Source organism: Lygodium microphyllum, chromosome 6 (assembly GCF_053477565.2).
Source record: "Lygodium microphyllum isolate KBCC chromosome 6, Lygodium_microphyllum_v1.1.10, whole genome shotgun sequence".
NCBI lineage: Eukaryota > Viridiplantae > Streptophyta > Polypodiopsida > Schizaeales > Lygodiaceae > Lygodium > Lygodium microphyllum.
Window position 1 is genome coordinate 43322715 of NC_141140.1, and position 19245 is coordinate 43341959.

Here is a 19245-nt window from a genome sequence, read left to right on the forward strand (position 1 = left end):
TCTTAATCCTTATATTGATTATGAATAATATCATTTTTTGTCTATGCAAGTTATCTTTGACAATATCCAAAGAGCAAGATGAGTCAAGGGATGATTGATGAGGAGCTCCAAGAAGTATTCACACATATGTCTTCGGATTAGATGGTCCGCTTTAGAGATATGGCAAACAAGGAATTGTTGTGGACATCATGAGGCCATTCTATAAGGTCTACTTCAACATGCTCTAATGCTTGGATCTCTAGTAGGCACGAGGTTGACGCTCTAGATTTGCCCCGAGGATGGACGGAGTGGTTCTGGGAGGTGTTGTGGAGATGTAGATCCTATTTGCTCACGGTTCCTTCTAGAGAGGATTACTGCTCTTTTCTCTTATATCCGTTCTAGAGAGGGTGGCTCAGGTGGATATTGTGGAGGTACTAATGCAATGACTCTATCCGATCGGTCTACTGGACATTTGTCACCTCCACGATTTATCACACATGTAGAGACATCTACTCTTATGACTCCAAATTTCACTTAGTTGTTTGCAAGTGGTACCCCTATGGATGCTTGAGTGGTGGATTTTTCCTAGGAAACATGCTCAAAATTTGCAAAAAAATCCAAATTTCAAGGGAAATATAGACTTCATCAAAGGCAGCTGTAATCAGTATAATTTTAAGTGGCAAGTCAATGACATGTGCCAAAAGTGCTTTAGAGACCCACCCAGTGCCGGTTGGGGAATTTTCATAATTTCCCATAATGTCACTACAAGGGATCGGGCTCATACCCGCGCTCCTAGCCGCACAAAATGACTTGGGAAAAAAAGTGTCGGGCCCGTGTAATAGCGCGTGTATCATCGCGGCCAGAGACATGCGTGTAAAAGCGTGTGTACAGTGACAGTCAGTCGCGCGAATACACGACCCCATACACACGTTCTGCGCAGTTTTGCTGCAAATTTACACGCGAATCTAATAGACTATCCGCGCAAATATACGTGATTTTGACAGATGACACGCGCTTATACACGCGATTACAGAGGGAAAAAAAAAATCCAGAGAGTGCTTTTGGGTGCCTGGATGCTGTTCCAGCATCCAGCCACCCAAAGGCACTCTCTGGATTTTTTTTTGGTGCATTGCACCATAAAAAAAGAGCGATTTAGATTTCAAGACACGAATCAAGACTCACTCTCTATGAATACACGATTCAATATTACTATCTAAAACTTAATACACGACTCAAGACTCACGATTCAATACATTGTCAATACATGATACATTTGTGTACAAGGGAGTCCATATGTCAAAATAGCCCATGGCTTTAATTAGGAACAAATATATACAAAGTCAAATAGGGAGCTAGGTGCAAAAAAGCCCATGGCTTCAGTTACAAATTTTTTTTGTACAACCACATCCTACAGTATTCTGAAAGCTAATCAGAGGATGATGAGGACCCTGTGCTCTCTCCATGATCAGAGGAGCTCGCATTGGTATATTCCGATGAGTGGTGCTCACCTCCACCAGGAGCAGTGGCACGAACATCAGCAGTGGCGGCTGGATCATCAGGGGCAGGAGCATCAGCAGCTTGTGCCTGTTCAAGAAATATACTGTATGTAAGTATACATATATATGCAATTAAATAAACCGAAATCATTCATTTAGAGTTTTCAAGTACCTGTCGACCGTATGGTCTCATGGCCGCGTCAAACTGCGCATCCGTAATACGTCCCTCGTTTTTGAAGATGGCCCACGTGTCACGTCTGCTATTGCGGCGAGCATACCCAGTCTCGTGGGCTGTGGGCCTCCTCCCCATAACCCGTCGCTGTAACATAATCAAGATAGTTTGTAAGATCAAAACAATCATAGAATCAATGAATTTGGCAAACAATCAAATAAAGAGGCAAGTTACTCACGAACTCTGCCTCCCACGACTCGACGCCGCCAGATCCGAAATGCGACGATCCAATGGTCTCCATCTGGATCCGTCGTGCCTCCACATGCTGCCTGCTCTTCACGCCTCCCTCTGCGCACTTCTTTGCCTCCTTCCACTCGCGTTTGTGGGCAGTGGCAGGTTTCTCACAAGGATAGCCACCCGCAGCTACATTCACCCCATCATCGTACGCGAGTTTCTTAAGGTGAGATCTTTTATTACTTAAGATCTCCCTTATTCGCGTCCTTCCCCATACATCCGAGAATGTCGCTCGTGGGGGATTGGGGTACCGACTATGTACACTATCTAGGACATCCCTAACTAACCGGCTATCCTGATCTTTAAATTTTACAAAACAGTTTCTATACATGTTTGAAACTACCCCCCGCATATACTCCATCACCTCTTTCCCTCTCGCATCCATGACTACCCCGCCCCTATCCGTAACATCGTAGAAAATCTCTCCCTCCACCTCTCTCGCCTCCTCCGACTCCTCACTGTCTCCTCGTACATGCCTCCCTCCATGCCCTCTCTCACCGCGTGCCCTACTACCCCCCCCACCAAAGCACCCGCTGCATCCTCCACTCCCGCTCTCCCTACTGCGGCGTCGGCTCTCATCTGTACTGCGGGAGTAGCCATGACTAGGGGTGGCTGCACGTGACTGTGTACGTGACTATGGCTGTGAGGGAGCACGTGATGGTGGCCGTGAGCCCTCACGTGACGGTACAGAGGAGGGTGTGCGTGAGTGTGTCCGTGCAGGGGTGTGTCTCCTCGGTGAGCGTGTATGCGCAGGGGTACGTCTCGCCGGACTCGCAGGCGTAGACGGCAGTGGAGAGGCTTGTGTACTTGGGGGCGCGGTGTGACCTGGGAGTCTAGGAGGAGGATGGGCATACATATACTCTGTCAGCTCCACTGGATTAGGATGGCACCCAAAATGGTTTATCATCTCCATCATCCAAGTGGCGTATGCCCACGGATCGGAGGAAGAGCCTGGATCCATGAAGAATCTGCAAAGCGTCGAAATTCCGCCTCAATGAACCAAGCAAAACATGCAAATAAAAAATAAACATATCTCCTACAATATATCTCCTCAATATATCTCCTACAATATATAACCTACAACATATATCTACCATTCTAGAAAATAAACATATCTCTTACAATACCAAACATCGAATTAGTAGAAGATCATAAGCCAAAAGAAGAAGTTCATTTCGAATTAGTGACGAAATTCATGAAAAACAAAAACTCTTTCCTCTATCTTGACGGACATTGTCCATCAAGGGAGAAATGACTAAACACATACACAAGGGTTCCTTCTTCTCTCTTTCCTCTATCTTGACGAATGTCGTTTGTCAAGAAATAAATAGTTAAGCACATATACAATGTGTGTGAATTCCTTCTTCTCTGTTTCCTCTATCTTAACGGACCACCGAAACGGTCAGATGTACTTATAAATTCTATCCTCTGTCGCTTTCAAGTACACATAGCACGGGTGGAAAGAAAGAAAGCGACAGATTTGCCAAAACAAACAAACGACAACCAACCTCTTTGAAAAGTCTTTGAAAAGTGAGTTCGTTGATTCTTACTTCTCTCTCCCTTTCTGTGTTGTCTGCACCCTTTGCTTCTTTTGGGTAGTCCAAGAGGGAGAAGGCTGGTTGGAAGAGGCAAGTTCGGGGGTTTGGAAGAGCTGGAGGCAGAGGTACTGTAGCGACAAAGAAAGAAGAAGAAGAAGTGTTTTGAAAGAGGGCTTTTGAAAGAAAGAAAGCGACGCGCGCGGTAGGTAAACGCAAAAAGCACGCGTGTAAAAGCGCGTGTAAAAGCGCAGCAGAATACATTGTACACGGGTCCATACACGCGATTTCACACAGTGCAGACGCCCTCATACACGCGTTTTCACACAGAGTAGACGCCCCTGTACACGCGACACAGAGACTGTGTATACTTTTTTTAAAAACTGATTGTTCTTGTGTATCCATTGTTTTGTGCATAGGATGTGTATGATTTCACTAAAAACTGATCCTACTTCTGTATTGGTTATTTTGGACATAGCATGTCATCATCCTCTTCAAGCAGTTCTGGTGAGGATGAGACAATGCGTCATCGTGATCGCGACGTGTGGCTGGCACAAAGGATCAAGTGTACGTGTAATCGATGTCAATGGTGCATTGTACGAGCGCGTCGAATTACATTGAATCACATCTCGATGTATGGAGAATGGATTCAAACAGGTTTAGAGGTGAGAAGATGTGAATTGAAAGTATTAAAATAACTCATGGTGTGCAAATTAATGGAGCGCGTTGTAATATATATACTGTGATTGAAGCAGGATGCAGTACCACACCCTAACATGGTGCCATACGCACGGCGAGAGCATGCAAAGCGTCGACGAGATGATGCTGGAGCTTCGGGATCTGTTGTCGGAGATGAGTGGGAAAGGGATGACAATAGCCCTGCACCCCACGAAGTTGTGGAAGAGGAAGTGTTTGATGACATGGTGCGGAATCTTTTTAGGGATGATCGCAAAGGTGTGGACGACAATGATATGGAACAAGAGCATCTCTACAACGCTTCATCGACACCGGTTTTTGAAGGGTGCACATTCTCTATTTTACGTGCTTCACTTGAACTGCTCAATATACAAACAGTTTATGGATGGAGCAATGCAAGTCTTGACGCATTATTGAAGTAAGCATTGTAACTTGCAAATTTGAGTTAGTGGTTTATGGTTTACAGTATAGGGTTTAGGGTTATGGACTAATTGATGATATTGGATGCAGGCTATTATCAAACATGCTTCCAAAGGGGAATAGACTACCCACCTCAAGAGACAAAGCGAGGCGCTATGTGACATCTCTTGGAGGATTGGATTATGATTGCATACATGCATGCGTCAATGATTGCATTCTCTTTCGTGGGACGCATAAGGAGGCTCGACAGTGTCCCACTTGTGGTGAAGCAAGGTATAGAACAGATGTGAAGAGTTTTGATGTACCTCGTAAAGTCTTGCGACACTTTCCTATAATTCCTCGCATCAAACACATGTTCAAGTGCAAATCCATAGCAGAGCTCATGTCATGGCATTCCTCGCATCGATCGGATGATGGCATGTGGAGAATTCCTGCAGACGCTCCTGCTTGGAAGCATATTGAAGATGAGTGGCCCAGCTTTAAAACAGAGCCCAGAAACTTGAGACTTGGCCTAGGTATGGATGGAGTGAATCCGTTTGGTTTCAAGAGCACCGCATACAGCGTGTGGCCAGTTGTGTTGGTGAATTACAACCTTCCACCATCAATGGCGATCAAGAAGGGACATCTTATGTTATCCCTTTTGATTCCAGGGAAACATAAAGTCAAGCATATGGATGTTTATCTTGAACCGTTGATTGATGAGTTGGAGGAACTATGGAGAGGTGTTGCGGTAGTGGACATTAGTAGGCCTCCCTCCTCTCGACACTTCGACTTAAAAGCAGTGTTGATGTGGACAATGCATGACTTTCCAGGATACAGCGATTGTTCTGGTAAGAATTCTAACTACCTCCCGACTCTAATACTACTAGCTATATCAATTATAACTATTGACTTTATTATTCTAACTTTTTTTTTATTTTAACAGGTTTGAGGACATCGGGTAAACATGCATGTCCTATATGTGGCCCTTCATTGGTACATGAGTATGCTGATGGTTTGTGTAAGACCATATTCGATAATCATCATCGATTTCTCCCATCAGATCACCCTAAATATGCTCCTAGTAAGAGGAACATTCATCCACAGACACTTCGTGCAAAAGATTGGAAGCGTATTTGGGAGTCTTCAAATGTTCTTCCTCCAGATGGCATGAACAGGTACATCTCCATTGTTTTCAATCTTGTTTTGTGTAGTCTCTAAAGTTGGAATAAAGATGACAGTCTGCAATCCCTTGTGTAGGTACTCCATTTTTTTCCGGCTACCATATTGGACCCATCTCAAGATCAACCATCTTCTTGATCCCATGCACATCTTCAAGAATGTGGGATCTAGTATTTGGGAACATGTTATTGGTAAAAGAGACAATGTTAGCGTACGGGAGGACTTGCAGGTCGCAGGACGTATGCGTCAAGCTTGGCCATGAGAGGAGGGTGGGCACGTTCATCTTCCGCCTGCTCCCTGGATTATATCAAAGAAGGAGGAGAAGCAGGTAAAGCAAGCCATCACCACTTTGCGTACTCCCACTGGATGCATGAGATCGTTGAAGGGAGCGTTTACAACCACTAAGAAAAGAGGGGTTGAGCAACTACATGGGTTGAAGTCCCACGATTGGCACAAGATGCTCCAAGTAAGTGTTTTCCAATTGTTGTAGGTTGAAATTAAATTTTGTAATGCCCTAACCCAAATATACATGTGCTCTTATGTGCGCAGTTCATACTACCTACTAGCATCGACCATTGTGCAGACAGGAGTTTGAAAAGATGTATTTATAAGATGGGCGAGCTTGTGAGGTATGTAAATCCCATGTAAGATCACCCTTCATTATACCTTGCAAAATGAATGTGCATGAGGTATAACGTACTGTGCATTTATTTTTCAGATATGTTAGTTCCAAAGCAATTGATCCAGCCACATTGGATGATGCGCGTGTTATGGCAGTGGAGGTGGTTTGTATGGTAGAGGAGACTTTTCCGTGAACCTTTCTCACAAGTCAACTACATCTCATTGTGCATTTAGTGGATGAAATTGCTTTATGTGGCACTGTGCATGCCCGTTGGATGTTCTTCCTAGAGCGCTTCATGAAGACCTTAAAAGACTTTGTGAGACAAAGTGCAAGGCCCGAAGGAAGCATGGCTGAGGGTTGGTTGATTCAAGAGTCTCTTGTATATATATCAGAATTTCTTGATCAGGTGGATAGCTCTTTGCCGCGACTATGGAGCAATGAAGAGGACTTGAGGATGACGTCTATTGTGCCTCAAGGAAAAGGACAGAGCAAAGTAATTGAGAGAACATTGATTGATGATCTTAATTTCACTTGCATCCTTAATAGTGATGTGATGAGCAGATGGGTTACAAGATACAAGGATGCAAAGACAAAAAGGCAAGCAGACAGAGCTCTCTTTCGGAGGCAACATGGCTCTCGTAAGGCGTACCCTAAGCATCTAGCAACACTTCCGAATGATATTCATGTTGATTGGTTGCATGAGGAAATGGAGAGAGCAGAGAGAGATGAGGGGCTGCATATCACGGCGGAAGAATGGGAGTATGCACGAGGATGCATGTTAAAGGTACATAGAACAAATGTAAATTTGCATTCTTTGTAAGTGATTGGCTTTTCATATTTATTCACATTAATTGCTTACATAGATATTGCTTATATTTTGGTCCAGTGCACTATGTTCAATGCTATATGGTGTGAAGGCAAGCATTTTCGAACACAAAGAATAGATGAAAAGAGGAATACACAAGATTGCGGTGTCATTAGTAGCTTTGAGGGAGCCAATGGAAAAATGGATGATTATTGTGGCACAATCCAAGACATATACAGACTTGACTTTCGCCGCTTCTTTGTGTATGTTTTGGATGTCAAATGGCAAATGAACGTGGTGGAAAAAGGGCCTAACGCAACGATAAAATGCCATGCAAGTGGCTATGTAACTATTGACTCTACAAAGTTTTGGCAAACAAAGAAAGATAGGCTCGTATTGCCACAACAATGTGAGCAGGTATGCATTTTTTTACAAATGTGTTTCATGTACATATATATCTAAGCTCGCGCACCCCTTGACTTTTGATATGCTAATTAATTAATGAATTATGTGTATTTGAGCAGGTTATCTATCTGCCAATGGTGCATGACAGTAAATGGTGGTATGTCATCCCTATTGCACCACGTTCCAAAGTAATGTATAATACATTCACTGATATGGAGCATATGGAGGATGTGGCAAGCCGCAAAGAAGATGATGTCGAACATGCCAATGTAGATGATCATGATAATGAGGATGAGCGTGCCATTTCTCATGATCATGAGGATGACCCTTCCATTGAGGATGATGGTGATGATGATGAGAATGATCAAGGCATCGGTACCATTATCAATGGGCAAAATAGCGATAGTAGAATAAATTTAATCGTAGCCTTACAAATTGATCAAATGGATATTGATGTTGATCGTTTGGCAAGGATGGATCTTATTGAAGATGAGATCGAACCCTAACCAATCCATCACTGTATTGTTCCAAATTCATGACATTTCTATTGTATACTTTGTCTTTCAATAACCATATGAAGATATATTTTTCAATATATTACGTTGTTGTAAGTGCATGTAGTGGGATTTTGTAATGGTTTGTAAACACTGCAATGCACAATGACATTTTTAAAACTTAATGGTTTTCTGTTTTGAAAAGAAATGGATTTCTGTAGTTAGGCTCTGTGTCGCGTGTAACAGAGCGTGTATTATGACAGACTTAACGCGCAAATACACGCGCCCTCACATGCAATTATACACGCGCCTGATACTGCTGTAACTATACACGACCATACACGCGCTCGTAACTTGGCGCATATACACGCGCTGTTACATGCATGTATACACGCGCCCGATATTGCTGTAAGTATAAACGACCATACACGCGCCCGTAACTTTTCGCGTGTAATGGACGCGTGTATGGCGGCATTGTGTTGTACTGTGTTGGATTGGATCCCAGGCAATGTTAGGTGGTGGGAGACCTCAAGACGGTTGAGGAAAATTTTACAGACCCAAAATCCAAGGCCGAACGCGGGAGATAGGCCCGAAAAGAGGACCAAGATTGAGAATTAGAGGGGTGTGACCCTTGGGGGGCCCCTTGGGCACCCCCAAATTTGACGATTGGGAGGGGTTTCATTTTTTGCGCACATGGAGGAAACTGATGCCATGGCGACCTCCACGATGAATTATGGAGATGGAGTGGGCAATAGGAAATCTTCAACCTAAGAACACCCATACCAACTAATCACAATAGCCTGATGCTTGATGTCTACACTCCATATCACCAGTCTCCACCCGTCCAATGGCTGCCCGGATGAAGAGATCCTATTCTAGTCATTCTCTCTCCTCTCTCTCTCTCCTCTATGGGTTGTTCATGCGCATTATCTTGAAGGAAGAATCGGGAAGGAGATTGAAGCAAATGATGATGGATATTAATGGAGAGTTGATGATTGATGTGCAGCATGAAATTGAGAGAAATGGAGGCTCATCCACTGGTTACGCAGTCATTTAATGCATCTTGGGTTTCGTAGAAACACGGTATGACTATTTTTTATGAAGGAAATGAAGCTTTTTTGACATTTTATGATGGATATGATATTCTTATGCGATGAAAATTTGTTTGAGTATTGATTGCATCATGTTTGATTGTTTTTTATCAGAAAATTCTGATTTTATAATGATTTACATGCGATATTTAAATCTCGCAATACTCGAAATGTAGTTTTTAAGGGTAAAATAATGGTTTGTCGTTTCAGGTGGGTGAAATGTGTTCCTATGGGGAAAAATGGAAAATAAAATTGAATTTAAGTATGTTGAAATTTTTGGCATGATAAAATTAGAAAATAATAGTTATTATTGTCAAATAGATGCTAAAAAATAAGGAAAATAGGAAAAAAATAGAAATACACTTCATTATATATATATATATATATATATATATATATATATATATATATATATATATAATGAGTATTTTTAAATTTATGGTACTGGTGGAGCATGAGGTTTAGCCTTAGTTTTCCCTATATATTTGTAAAAGTTCATGATTGATTACTTTTCATACATTAAAACATGACAAGATGAACCCCTACACCTACGCAACGAGAGCACTACTTAAACGTAGGGGCTGGGGTGTTTGAATGATGCAATTTGAGTGTTGTTTTTTGCTGATTTTGCTTATACATAGCAGGATATAGGTTTCATTGTATTTTAATTAAGAGAATAGTAGCATTAGCAGTGTCTCAACGCTACCCTTACATCATCCCAATGAGTTAGTGAATAAGTATTAGAAAGCCTGGTTGTGGACATCACGTTTTGATTGAAAATTATGTCTGATCACATTAGGATCATCCACTTTTTCATGTGCATATCAACCATAGTATTGGAATATGAAGAACTAGATGCATAGCACCTATTTTCCGTTATGATGACCTATGCTTGAGTGTGGAAGACAAGCTAATCTATGGGCTAGTTGATCGTTTTTTTGGAAATTGTTTGGTAAAGACAAATGGTATCTCCTAGAATACGTTCAAGATCAAAGAGTGGAGCTTGTATCGTGTGTATTTTATGTTGGAGCGATACATCTTGCGGTCCCCGAGGTGTAGGAGAGTTGTAGTGGAGCCGCGGCAATTAGCCGAGAGATGCTTCCCTATGTTTGTACTACAAGGCACTATGCCTATATATTATGGGATCTCTGTTTGAGGAGAAGGGATGGTAAACGTTGGACCATGACTTAATACAAATGCCGAATCGACATTAATATTTAGTGTAGAGTGAGTCTTAGACACTCCTAGCCCATGAGGCCTTGTGGTGGGGTTGTCTGTTATGTACATGAGGTCTGGCTAGTGCCATAGCGAGTGTCAGTCTATTTTAGGTCCCATCAGTGGTGCATCTACCGGGAGCCGCCAATAAGTGGTGATTCCAAATCTAGGGTTTCTAGGGATCAAATAATCGGTTTATGTCCTCTGACAAGAACTGTCAAGCCAAAGTACAAAAAGAGGAACGTGCTGAGAGGGCTAGATGGCAGTTGGAGATTCTAAGGTGTTATTCTTCTCAAAGAAGCAGCCCACTATGCATAAGAGGTGGTGGTTCTAATAACCTAAGTGTCATAAGTAGCCCTTTGAGTACAAGCGGAAGTCTTAGTACTTCCCTTCTTCCAGTCAATCAACCCGCTTCAAGTGGGGATGTAGTTTTATCTACACAAACTCTTGTTGTGAATCCACTTGTATGTTATCACCTCTCAGAAAGAAGAAAATAGTAATGAAATTGCTATATACAATGAAGTATCAAATTTCATTGAAATGAAAGAAGCCGTGAAACATTAGATAGAATGAGTCCAATATCCATAATAGAAAGTATTAATGGAAACATTGTACAAAAAGGGGATAGATTTGACCATATGGCCAAAAACAAACTTTCTCATGAACTATGCCCTAAACTAAAGAAGACTTAGTTTCTTCTATTATTTTTAGTTGCCCTTGATTTTACTTTATTTTATTAGCTACTCTTTGAGTAAGAAAAAAATTCATTGTGTGTTCTCATTGGAAAGATATATAGCAGATGTTGAAAACTTGTACTATATCTATTCAACACGAGAACAATGATTAGAATTCATTATAATGTATATAGAAAAAGTTTTAGCTAGCTTGTCGAAAATCTATTGTATGTATTCCATACCATAGTAAATATAAAATTCTTTGTGATCCCCATAAGAGAAAACATATTCAAATGATTGAAGCCTTGGTTGTATGTATTCTACATGATAAAAATGATAAAATCTCATTGTGGTCTCCATAGAAAAATATTTAGTAAGATTGTCAAAACCTCAAGAAAAATACATACAACAAGGATAAAAGTTTATTGTGATCTTTATTGAAAAAGATTTAGCAAGATGGTTAAAACCTCTATTGCAAGTATTTTACACAAGACTTAGGATTAAAATTCTTTGTGATGTTCACAAGAAAAGATTTAGCCATATGATCAAAACATGCATTCTATGTAACCTAGATGATAGCAAGGATCATAATTGTTTGTGATGTCCATAGAAAAAGATTTAGCTTAACAGTAACACGGGGGATTCACTAGTAGTGATAAGGAGACATCACCTGCATGCAAGTAATATATGAAAATACCCCTTATCTACCCCCTATTTATGGGACCTTACCTTATAAAATGTACATTCCTTCCCTTAAATAACCCCCTCCCTTACACTCACGTGGTACCATACGGTAAACCCTAGTGGAACCCCCGAGAACAGTCAAAGCCTTTATTGTATGTCGATAAGGATAAATAATCTATGTGATCTCCAATATAAAATATTTGATCAAATGATCAAAACCTTTATGTCATGTATTCCACATGACAACAAGGATAAAAATATTTTATGAGAAACTTTGACCTCGTGCTTAAATGTTGAAACCACAAGGACCTCTAAAGAATAGGAGATTTCATTCCCTATGACATGAAGCTATAAAGATTGAGGAAATTTCAACATCATTTAGAAGCTATTTGAGAAGGAAATAAATTTTTTATCATGGTTAACTATTTATAAATCTTATACTATTTAATTTAGTAATAACTAATAAATATAATTAAAATATATTAAATCATATTTTGTAAGATTATGTATTGTGTTTAATATGTAATGTGTAATATCATTGAGGATTTTGAAGCCACCTTAGTAATAATTCGAGGGTAGAATCTCTAGCCGGGTAGGATAGAAATTATGTAGGTAAAATATCTAGCTTTGGAAATAGGGGCAATATCCCAATGGTGGGTTCTTAAGGAGGAGCGAGGGGGAAGGAGTGGGTCTAGGAGAAATGACCCCTGTGAGAGTTTGAGAGCAACATCCTCCTTGGTGAAGGTTTGGGAGCAATGCCCCCAGTTGGGGTTTGGAGATAGCGACCCTTGTAGGGATTTGGGGCCAATGCTCCCAATGGGGGGTTCGAGGAATAACTTATGAGTAGGGCCTTTGTAGCTATTTCTTCTCTCGCAAAGTATCTGCCACATGGCTCCTCATGGCATGCTTTCATTACTATCCCAATCTCATATTCTGCAACACATCTCTACAACACTTCATCTTTACCTCTCTCGTACAAAAGCATCACCACCTAGAAAAGTGTAGGGGCTTGATTTCAACAAAAGCTTTTACTTCTCTCTACTAGAGATGCCAGGGGGATATTGTTGTGTGGCTAGGAGGTTGGCAATGCTTACATACCATGGGGTTATTGTTTCAATCAGGAATAAGAAAGCATCAAGGAGGTCCGAATCATCTTACTCATCTTCTTCAATTTAAGGAATGCATGACAAATGATCGGCCAAAACATGAGAGGGACTAGGCTTGGTAACCACTTCAAAATCAAACTATTGGAACAAGAGTAACCATCTCATCATTCAGCCTTTAACATCGACTCTATCCATTAGGAAGGACAATGCCTCATGATCCATATAAAAATTCAAGTGCATGGATAACAGGTAGTGTCAAAATTTCTCCAAATGACATTGCAAGGCACTCTAACTCTGTCACTATGTAGTTTCTTTCCTAATTAGTGACCTTACGATGTGCATAGTAGATAGGCTGATCTAGCTTTGAGGAGCCTTTTTGGCATAAGGTTGCACTTCACCCTTCTACATATGTATCAATATGAACATGGAATTCCTTCATCCAATCAAGAGCTTGCCAAATGGGTGCCACAATTAGACATTGCTTTAAAACACCATATTAGAGAATTTGGGAATATCCCTAGTTTCATTTTCAAATAAGGAGTAAAGATTTGATCAAGTGGCTAAATCTTAATAAAATCCTTGAGAGTGGGACTTAAGGAGATTTCTTATATAGTATCTAGTAAACATTTTAACTATCAAGTAAGGAGATACGATTCAACCATGTGTCCAAATATTAGTCACATTAGAATTTCCAAACTTTATGAAATTTTCCAATTTCTAAATATTTGATTTCAGAGTGTTGAAAAGCATCTTCACAATCATCTGTCCAAATGAACTCTGCATCTTTTCTCATCAGGAGCTTGTGCAAGGGGTAAGTCTTTGTTGCAAAATGAGTGATGAACCTCCTATAGCAGCCCACATAGCTAAGAAATCCCCTGAATTGTTTGAGGTTGGTTGGTGTAGTTAGAGCTGCAACTTCTCAATCTTGGTAAGTTTTGTTGCTATGCCTTCTTATGCAAAGATTATGTGACCAAAAGAAATCTTGAAAGAAATCTTGAAAGAAATCTTGGTACGTTGTCCTGCTGCTGCGCATCCGAGCCGTATACACCTCCATTTCTTTTGTTGTGCATTTGTGTTATTTTTCCGCGTGTGATTCATTGTGTGTGATTGATGCATTACGATAACCCGCATCCAATGTATATATTCCGTTAGTGTGTGTGTGTGATTCTGTTTGGATGCATGATGTGTGTGTGTTAGAAAAATAGGAAAAACTAATGCCAAAGGACATTATCAAGCTGATAATTTCAATGATGATCTCTAAGAAAAGTGAAGGGAATTGTGGAATCAAAGGAAGCTTTGTGGAAGCCGATCATCTAATGAAATAGAGTTGAAGGAAGTCTCTCAAAAGCTGCTTAAGCGATTAAAGGAATCCTTCAACGAGGCTATTGACAACACTAGTGAAGCATCGAAGGAGCATTTTGCCACCCAGTCCTCAAGGCCGAAGTCGAAGTTTGTGCGCAGATCACCCATCGTAAAGCTGACTGTTAATGGGCCAATTGATGACTCCAAAGATACCCTACGTTAGTCCTCAAGGTCAAAATTAAAGTTGGTGCATAGATCTCTTATGGGGTGTAAAGAAACTAGAGTTATTTTTGTCAAAGAGGAGTTTTTGGTCGCTCAGCTAAAAGAGGAGAAGGGAAGACTAATTGAGACGGGTACGTCTGACAATGGAAAAAAGCAGATCGTGAAGGTTTGCAGGAATCAGGTCCAAATAACAGCCCGAATCCATGTCTTTCAGATAAGTACTCAGATGGAAATGGTAAAGCTCTGAATGATGTCTCTCATCTTGACAATGGTTCTCCTTCATGTCCGGTGGAGACTGTTGTTGCAGATGGGAATCGTGCTAGCACTAGCGTATGCACACTAACCATACGAAAGGGCTCAGGGGCTTTGACAGGCATTGATCCTGTTGTAGGCAATCAAGAAGTTGCTGCCTCAAAAGCTCTGACTGGTAAAGCCATCTTCTTGGTGAAACAATTGGCGAGTTCATTTGTGCAGGTGTAATAAATGCTAGACCATGTATCAAGAGAAGGGTGTCAGCTTTTTGTTGGATCCTGAAGACTCACTTGGTAAATATGAAGAAACTGCCAAACATAAACATAAGGAGAAGGCTGGAAGCATGAATTTAGCTGGATGCGTGATAAAGCCAAGGATATGTCTTCCAGTTTGTCCAGTGCTCAAGGTGTTCCTCAGCAGACCCACTCAGACTTTCTGAAACCAAAGCATCCTTAGGTAGAGGTCAATGGAAAACATTTCGAAGATAGAACTCAAACTGAGTATTGATGAAAACCTGATCTCAAGCCCGCGGTCTTTAACTGCTTCAATAACGACCAAGAAAGCTGGAAGTAGATGAGAAAGCTTTGGAGCTTCCTATCATTGTGTCGACAAATGGCTACCCTGTCAAGACCTCCAGGTTTGAACGAGCCGATGTTTCGTTTCATTCTTTAGCCCTTCGTCTTTCAAGGATTAGTGAGAAGCAGGAGGAAGAAGAGGCCTTATCCTCAATCAAGGGGGAAAGCATCTCCACTTCCTCAGATTGTTTTCACTTCAAAAAGGGGAAAAGGTCAGGAGGAGCAGGATCATTATGCCTTGTTAAGGTTGGGCCTCCTTCGTTACCTAGTCACTGAAGATCAAATACGAAAATGTTATCGGGAGACTGCATTAAAGTTCCACCCTGACAAACAGGTGACCCTCATCCTTGCAAAGGAGACAAATTCTGTGAAAGAAGCTTAGGGCTGTCCAGAAGGCTTACGAGGTGCTGATTGATCCTGTCTCAAGAGGCAAATTTTTGACTCCACAGATGAGTTTGTTGATGCAGTTCCTGGAGATTGTACTCCACAAGATTTCTTCAAAGTTTATGGGCCTGTTTTCATGAGGAATGCATGATGGTCAGTTTGGTATAGTTCTTGACTTGGCTACAAGATTGGACATTGCTATTGATGTAGCACATGCAGTTACCTACCTGCATATATATACTGATGGACCTATCATCCATCGTGACATAAAATCCACTAACATCCTGTTAACCAGCAGCTACCGAGCTAAAGTTGCTGATTTCGGATTCTCTCGTCTTGAGCCTTGGGAGCTTGATTCCACCCATGTATCTACATAAGTAAAGGGGACTGCTGGTTACCTGGATCCAGAATATCTCAGAACTTACCAGCTCACACAGAAGAGTGATTTCAACTCCTTTGGGATACTGCTTGTTGAAATGCTTACAGGCAGGCATCCCATTGAGTAGAAACGAGAGCGAAGTGAGAGAATAACTGCAAGATAGGCATTTGGAATATTAGATAATGTCCATTATTCTGTTCAATGTAACTGTCATCATACACCTAAATGCAAAACAGTTTTTGAGATACTTCAGATTTTTCTGAACATGAACTTCATGTAACTCACGTGACAAGGAATATAGTGAACTTTGGCATCAAAAATTCGATTTCTTCTTGTTAGTCTCTTCACTTGTTGCAACTTGAACTCCGTGTTCAGCAGCCCTTACACGAAATCTACGACATTTTTGGTGAACCCGACGTGAAAGTGCTGCGTCACTTTTCATCAAGATGGGAGACTCGCAAGAAGAGATGACAGATGACAATGTCATGAAGAACCTGTTTTAGTCATTTACAACCTATGTGCAGCAGCAAGCTCACGCGAAACGTGATAGTGATGCCGTGGATGCCTTGAAAGCTGTCCAACAGGAGATGAAGCAGTTTAACGGCCAACAAGTGTCAACTTACCTGCATTTGTATGAAGAAAAGATGAAGTTTTCTGGGGTTTCTCAAGATGTTTGGAGCCGCTACTTCTTGCGGATCGTGGTGCGCGCTCTTGAAGTCCGAATTTCAGAAATTCAAGAAACACATGCAAGTTGGGCAGAGTTTAAGAAGGCATTAAAATATGAATATTTCCTGGAGGATACAGGTCTTATGAATCGCAGGAATTTCTTAGCATGGGTTTCTATGCCTAATAAGGGACTTTCAGTTACCGCCCTTCTGCGAGAGTTTGAGAACCGCTATGATCAGTTGGATGGAACTGAGCAGCAAGCTTTGAGATGTAGAAAGTGGAATTATTTTTACAAGCCACTGATGCTGATTTACAGGAAAAGTTGGATGATCTTTTGGAAGATCAAGCTACTGATTCAGGTTTAAAGACTGAGTGGAGACATGTCATTGATGCTGTGAATGCTCTTGTTAAGAAGCAGCACAGGAGAGTACGATTGCATTGTAATACAGGATCTGCTTCTGAAAAATCCTTGGAGACCTCTTCTTCTACCCCTGCTGCAAGTTCTATGCCTAAGCCTACTCCTCCTATTGTAAATCCACCATTTCCTGCTGCTCCAGTGCCCTTATCTGTAGATGATGTTATTAAAGGCTTGGCAGATTTGACGATTGAAGCAGTCAAAGCTTAAGTTGGTAAGTTAAAGGAGCAACTTATGTCAGTACCTGCTGTAGCACCTGCTCTAGCGACTGCTTTTTCAGCTGGTCAAAGAAAAGGGAGATGATGTATTTGGTGCGATAGTACAGAGCACCAACACTGTAGAGATTGTGATGCTTTTCAAGAAGCGCGTAAGAAGAATGTAGTGTTCTGGGGACAAGATGGAAAGATATGGCTGACAGAGACTGGTGCTCCTCTTGACACGAACTTTGGTAAGGGAGGCATGAAGAAGCTCGTTGATGATATGGCTGCGCGATCAACTTATGTGAGTGTTAGAGGAGATGCTTCAGCTTATGGAGTCCAGCTTGAGCAGAAATCAGATGGAGACTCTGCTTTATGGTCCTCTGCCTTGGAAATAGCGAGAAGAGGGAAAGTTCAGGCATCTACTATGACTTGTGTGGGCTCTAGCATTCGAGGAGAAACGGGATGGGATTCTCCTGTTGACAGGTATTCTATTTTTGCTTATATGGCGAAAACACAAGGTTTAGATGCCATGGTTGAGGAAAAGAGAAGAAGAGAAGAGGAGGGTCTCAGCACCTCCAAAAAGACTAGAGGGGGTGACTTTGTTTCACCACCTATTACAGCTCCACCTATGTCAAGTTCTCCAGCTCAATCAGGTCCTAAACAACCTATGGGAGACAAGCAGATGAAAGAGAAGAGGCAACCAAGAAAGGAGCCAGGATTCAAGCTCTTGTTAGACCTTGATATGCAGACGGATATGAGTAAGATTTTTTATGAAAGAATTTTGAATAGTGAAGTCACTTTTACCGTTGGAGAAGCTCTTGGGATTGCTAGAAGAGAAATACAGGATCAGATGCAGGATCTTTTGCGGAGGAAACGACATGCGATGGAAGGACCTGCTTTACAGGGATTGTGGCATGGAGCTCTTGGGAAAGAGCATGATGATGCAGTGATGGTTGAGAATGCTTCTGTTAATCCGCAATTGGAGAAAATAGTTCAGCCTATGCAGTATGAAGATGATGATACCCCTATTCTCATTCCTCGCAGCCATTTTTCACGTAGTCATTGGGCTAGAGCAACCACTGAGACGGTGGTAAGGATTGGAGAGAAACAGATTCCTTTGGTAGCTTTAGTCGATCATGGTTTCGAGATTAATCTTATTTCTCGAGGTGTTTATGAGAGTGGCAAGTGGCCTATGGATGCAAAGCATGGCTGGTGCATGAGAGCCGCCAATAATACTTCTGGTGATATGTATGCTGCTTGTCCGAGCATCAGAATTTCTATTGGTAATGTTGAAGAGGATTATCATTGCTTTGTTCAGGATTCTTGCTCTTATCCGATTATTCTTGGACAGCCTTTCATTACAGAAGCAAGAATGGAAACGAAAGTGATGGATGACAGCTCAGCTTATGATGATACGCAGTAAGGATGGTATGCGAGCTGTTCAGTTTATGACTGTTGGGGTAAATCATCCGAGAAACAGGGACTCCTTGCGTGAGGCACCACTACCTGCGAAGGAGTTGGATTTTCATTAGGTACCGCTGTCTTGCGAGACGCCAGTGGTACGGAGCGGAGAAAAGAGGAGATCTCGCCTCCTGGCAGCCAGTCTTTCTCCACTAATTTTGTGGGTTTTTCTTCAGATAGTTCAGTGAGTTATCAGAAAATTTCAGATTTGCCTAGAGCTGCCAGGCAGTACATTGGTCGTAAGGAGAAAGAGTTGAAGATTGCAGGTATTTTGCAAGCATAAGAGCATGTAGATGGATTGTATGAAGGGATGTCTTATGCAGATACATTGTTTGAGATAGGAACAATGCTGAAAACTGATGTATGTAAGCGTTCAAAGATCATACCTGTGCAAACCTTGGATATGTTTCAGGAAATTTCTGATTTTGTGCTAAAAACAGAGTTAGAGACTGAGAAAACTCAGCAAACTGAATTTATGGCTGATTTTAATCAGCTTACAGAGTTGCAGAGGGCTGAAACCTTTCAGCCAGCAGAGTTAAA

At 41.5% G+C, this 19245-nt stretch overlaps 1 protein-coding gene and 1 pseudogene across 1 annotated transcript; both read left to right on the forward strand.

Annotated features, from left to right (window-relative positions):
• Nucleotides 1–4695: 4695 nt before the first annotated feature.
• Nucleotides 4696–6248, forward strand: LOC148034504 (uncharacterized). Its single transcript, XM_087680672.1, has 3 exons — nucleotides 4696–5422; nucleotides 5518–5586; nucleotides 6244–6248. Exons 1-3 carry the CDS (start codon nucleotides 4696–4698, stop codon nucleotides 6246–6248), a joined length of 801 nt encoding a protein of 266 aa, XP_087536798.1.
• A 117-nt stretch (nucleotides 6249–6365) lies between these two features.
• LOC148034505 (uncharacterized) lies at nucleotides 6366–7195 on the forward strand (annotated as a pseudogene).
• Nucleotides 7196–19245: the final 12050 nt, after the last annotated feature.

Coding starts and splice junctions, on each gene's coding strand:
- LOC148034504 (XM_087680672.1), top strand. CDS start 4,696: ATGCTTCCAAAGGGGAATAGACTACCCACCTCAAGAGACAAAGCGAGG. Junction 5,423..5,517: donor AGGATACAGCGATTGTTCTG/GTAAGAATTCTA, acceptor TTATTTTAACAG/GTTTGAGGACATCGGGTAAA.